Source organism: Apaloderma vittatum, unplaced genomic scaffold, assembly GCF_000703405.1.
Source record: "Apaloderma vittatum isolate BGI_N311 unplaced genomic scaffold, ASM70340v1 scaffold21017, whole genome shotgun sequence".
In the NCBI taxonomy this organism is placed as follows: Eukaryota; Metazoa; Chordata; class Aves; order Trogoniformes; family Trogonidae; genus Apaloderma; species Apaloderma vittatum.
This window is the reverse complement of record NW_009727023.1, coordinates 118,426-123,226: the sequence shown is the minus strand read 5'-3', so window position 1 is coordinate 123,226 and position 4,801 is coordinate 118,426. Positions and strand designations below refer to the sequence as shown.

At 37.2% G+C, this 4,801-nt stretch overlaps 1 protein-coding gene across 1 annotated transcript in view; it reads left to right on the top strand.

The window, feature by feature from the left end:
- The first annotated feature begins 421 nt into the window (after window positions 1-421).
- Window positions 422-4,801, top strand: part of KIF18A (kinesin family member 18A) — a 30,842-nt gene continuing 26,462 nt past the window's right edge. The window contains exons 1-4 of the mRNA XM_009873529.1: window positions 422-749; window positions 1,423-1,580; window positions 2,440-2,544; window positions 3,596-3,706. Of these exons, the coding sequence (XP_009871831.1) occupies window positions 422-749; window positions 1,423-1,580; window positions 2,440-2,544; window positions 3,596-3,706 (702 nt within the window). The remainder of the gene's footprint in view (window positions 750-1,422; window positions 1,581-2,439; window positions 2,545-3,595; window positions 3,707-4,801) is intronic.

Below are 4,801 nucleotides of genomic sequence, written 5' to 3'. Positions count from 1 at the left end.
CAGCTGCTTGTGTTGCACGGCGGGACAAGAGAACCCCTCGCTTTGGGCTGTGGAAAGCCGGGAGCTCACCTGCAAGCTTGCTCTGAAAGGAAGGAAAGCCAGTGGGCGAGTTAATAGTTGAAATGGTTGTACCAGGCCTATGCATTTCCTGGGGAAATGCTGCTTAGTTCTCTCCAAGCCGCGCTGAATTAGGGCATTTTTCAGGCCGGTCACAGCGCTTTCCACCGTTGTGCTGGCAATGCAGCAGTCCGGGGGGCAAAGCCAGTACAGGTGCAGAGTGGAAGTCCCGGCTACAGGTGTGAACATTGAAAGTGGTGAAAAATAAGGCCTTTCACTGGTTTCTGTCAATTGCAGAAAAGATTCAGCTGCTTGATCTGGAAGAGCCTTGGACGCGAAGAAGGGGAGACACAAAAGGAAGGTTATGTCTGCTTCTAAGGAGGAAGATGTCTGTAATCATGTGAAAGTGGTGGTCCGCGTCCGTCCAGAGTCTGAAAAGGAAAAAGATGGCAACTTTAGCAAGGTGGTTTATGTGGTTGACCAGAACATATTGGTCTTTGATCCAAATGAAGAAGAAGTTAGTTTCTTTCATGGGAAAAGATTGACCCACAGGGATATTAACAAAAGACAAAAGAAAGATCTTAAATTTGTGTTTGATGCTGTTTTTGCTGAAAGTTCAACCCAGCTGGAAGTTTTTGAGCATACTACCAAAAGTCTAATTGATGGCTTCTTAAATGGATATAACTGCACAGGTAACTTTGCTATTTATCTTCTTCAATTAAAAAACTCTACTAAATTCCTCAGAATTTCTGCCATTGTATCCAGCTCCTGCAGAGGCCTTGCAAAAGGCTGAGACGTAAATAAAGCATTTTGGTTTATTTTATAGGTATGAGAGGCTGACTTTTTAGCCTTGGGAAGTCAGGAGAGGCTACTTTATTTTCAAAATGAGTTCATGTTAAAGTTATAATAAACTTAAGAATTTTATCTGAAATTTGCGTGCCTATGAGGGGAGTCCTCTGGAAAGAGTTAACCAGAAGCAGTTGTGTTGCTGAGAGTGGTAGCCTGCTTTATGAACTCTCTTTAAGGACTTGGGTTTTAATTGACAAATGGCTTGTGGTGAGGAAATTAAATACCTGCTTGCAACAAGTTGATGGTTGGCCTTGTGAGAGTAAGGAAATAATATTTTCATGTAAATTGGCAGTGAACGAATGAAAATACAAATGTAAGTGTGATTTAGAAATATGCTTCTGATCATAGCTATAAAAGGTAAAACTTGAATAAGAAACTTTATCTGCTTATGAAAACAGTTGTGCAGAGTGAGAGGTGTGTGAATGTCCATTTGACTTTTGTGTTCCTGATCAGCTTACTGGTATAAAGTACATCTTTTTGCTTTGGTGGTTGATGGGTTTTTTTGTGAAAATTCAGTGCTTGCATATGGTGCAACGGGATCTGGAAAGACTCATACAATGTTAGGTTCCCCTGAAGATCCTGGAGTGATGTATTTAACCATGATGGCACTTTATAATTGCATGGATGAAATAAAAGAAGATAAAATATGCAATATTGCGGTCTCCTATTTGGAGGTAAGGGAATTCCTGTGTTTGGTATGTTGCTTTTAATCAGGCATATTTTAATAGGGATGGAACTGAACTGTGCTCCACAAATGTGGTGTTATTCGTAGGCACCTGTTACTGCTATACAGTAGGCTGCCCTAAAAGGACAACTTCAGAATTCTGACATATTCACTAAACCTTCTAATGATTTCTGTCTTGCTGATAATTTGCATCCTTCTGAACATCTTTTTGATGTGTGCAAGAAAATATCTTTTAGGGTTATATTTCAGGACTTCATAGGAATATCCTATAAGCAGTGTAAAATCACACTGCAAAATGATACCCAATCCTAATTTCCTGTTTATTCAACTACTTAAATTAAAGCTGCTATGCCAATGGTTCTACCAATATTCCTTTTGTTCTTTTTCACCTTCTCTATCTTAATGGAAAAATAGTATTTGGGTGGGGAGAATGAGGAGGAAAAGCTTTGCTTTGCCATGTTCTCTTTTAAATGTTTCCATAGACCAAGGAATAAGGTATTAAAGAATCCTAAAAGAAGTACATTTGGATTAAGATATTCACTGAAATATGGATTATGAAGGACAAATTATTTGATTTCATGTTTTTTGTAAAAGTAAATGTTCCGGTTTTTTAAAGGTTATTTACTAGGAAAGGGTGACTCCACTTCAAGAGCTAAAAAAAATTCATGCAAATTGAATTATTTCAAACTCAGTATAGGAAAGCTATTTGGCAATCATTCTACAGAATGAATCTGCATGTCTTAAAGAACTATTAAAAAAGCCTGCGATGATTTCTGGTTAGTTAAGTTTAATCTGCCAAGTAGGGTCGCATAATTTTATTTCAAAGATTTTTACATTCCCTTTCAAAGATCTACAATGAACAGATTCGTGACCTGCTGGTCAACTCGGGACCTCTGGCTGTTCGTGAAGATACCCAGAAAGGGGTGGTAGTTCAAGGGCTAACGCTACATCAGGTATGTAAGTAGATACTGGAGTTCTGGAAGTCTCAGTGCGTTTGAGAAAATGGTGAAGTTCCCCTGGATCTGTGGAAGTTGTATACAACTTGGTCATTTCCTTCTGGGCTTTTTTCTCGAGCTGTAATCACCAGTAGTTTTGTAACTTGCAAGCCTAATTAACTGTTCAAAAGCATCTTGTGGAAACAAACTTGCTAATATTCAGTGAATACAAATGGATAAAAGCATTCAATCCTTATTATTGAAAGGGTATTGTTGGCTTGATGCCCATCTTCAGATTTGGGAATTTTTTTTTGTTTTTGGGGGCTAAAACGTCTTGACATTTGTTAAAAGAAAGTCCCTGCCTTTGGTGCCATCCTAGAGTGTTCTTTACCTCTGCAATGACTCAGGATTGGTTGTGGGGTTTTTTTTGTTTGAAAAGTTTCATGTGAAATTACTTTTCCAGGCCAGCATAGCAATTCTTTGTCAAAATCAGTGAGAGAACTTAGTTTTCCAGTTGGGAAATCAACCCTCACGGGCCTTTTTTCTTGAGGCCTTTTAGTGTATGTTACCTGCTATGTGGCTTCCAGCTTTTCTGTACATGGAACAGTGATTCAGCAGGCGGCAGTGTTAATAGTTTGGCTCACTCTGTGAACACCATCCTTCCCAAAGCTTGGGTCTTGTGGGGCAAAAAAAGTTAGTGTATCACTGTTTAATGTGTAAAGAAATTACAAGTTAAGTCAATCGTTCTTAAAGAAGACTTCTTCAAGCTATGGAAAACCTTTGCGTCTTTGTCGAAATGCTTTACTAAAAGAAAAAATCTCTGTTTTAAATTTCTGCAGTTTAGTGCTTGCTTTTTGTAACCTTAGTGCTTTTTAACAGAGAATGTTTGTTTCAAGTGCCTCAATTCCAAAAAGAACGATTTCTTATTTTTAAGTAACTAAAGTTTTAAGTTCCTTTTTTTTTTTTTTTGAAGGTGAATGTTAGTGTATTTTAGAGTCAGTGTAGAATCTCCTCTAGTTGATTACAAAGAGTGAAACCCATGTATTTATCTTGTGTTCTACCTTTAAAGCCTAAATCAGCAGAGGAAATCCTTCAAATGTTGGATTACGGAAATAAAAATAGAACACAACATCCCACAGATGTAAATGCCTCCTCTTCCCGGTCTCATGCTGTATTTCAGGTAAGATGATACAGCAGCTGTTCAGTGATCATTACTGTGAGTTGTAGTTTGTTTAAAGTTGAATATGATGGAAACTTTCTCTTTTTGAAGCTTCAGTGAACCTCAGTTTGGGCGAAAGGAGATTAAAATCTTCCAGTTTACTCTCCTTGTTGACTTCTTCTTCCTTCTAAGTGTGTAAAGGATCATAGTGATTTTATTTGGAAAAACAAACTTAATGAAATGCTCTCTAGTTCCAATAGTTTGAACTAATATTCTTTAGAAGAAACATCTTATGTGCAAAACTGTAATTTAGAGCTTTGAATACACTACCATATTGTAGTCTTATAAACTGAAAGCTGTGATGTTCTTTTAATGCTTTCTGGTCTGATTATGTTGCTCAGCATTCTTCTAGGAAAAATATTTTACAGAATGCAGTTATATATCTGACTATAAACTGATAACTTCAGGTAGTACTTTCCCATCTGCTTATTTTGGTTAATGTTGGTTTTTACACTAAAATGGTTTCTGAATATTCTGGTATGTACCAAGTTTTAGAACAAGTAATATATATATTCTGAAAGTATCTCAAACACATACTTGCATCAGCAAAATGAAATGCTGATTTTTAGTTTCTGTACATGAGTTTTGCATGTGTTGTACAAATCTGCTAGAATTTAAGACTTCTCCAAAGATTATTGCGAACCACCACCTTGTCCATCTGACTCCTCTTAAATACAGCCCGTGATATTTTTTAAAAATTATTTAAGAATCGTTCATGTTAGCTAAGACTACTATCTGTTTGTTACTGCATACTGCGAGGCACATTGAATTGTTTATATGTGCCATTTTGGGTTGCAAAGTATTAAAATAAATTTAAATTATTATCCTTGCGTTACAGCTGAACTATTTAGCTCTTCGGCAGTTCTTAGCCGTATCTGCACGCTCAGGCAATGCATAATTACTGTAGCCAAAAGTTTGGGTTTTGATGTAAGAGGATGACAATGCAAGCAGCAGTAAAGTTAGTGCTCCAGAGCTCTACTGCCCATAGGAGTGAGAAAAGAGGTGAATGGCAGACAGTACGTGTTAAATAATTCTAAAATATGTAATGGAGCTGAA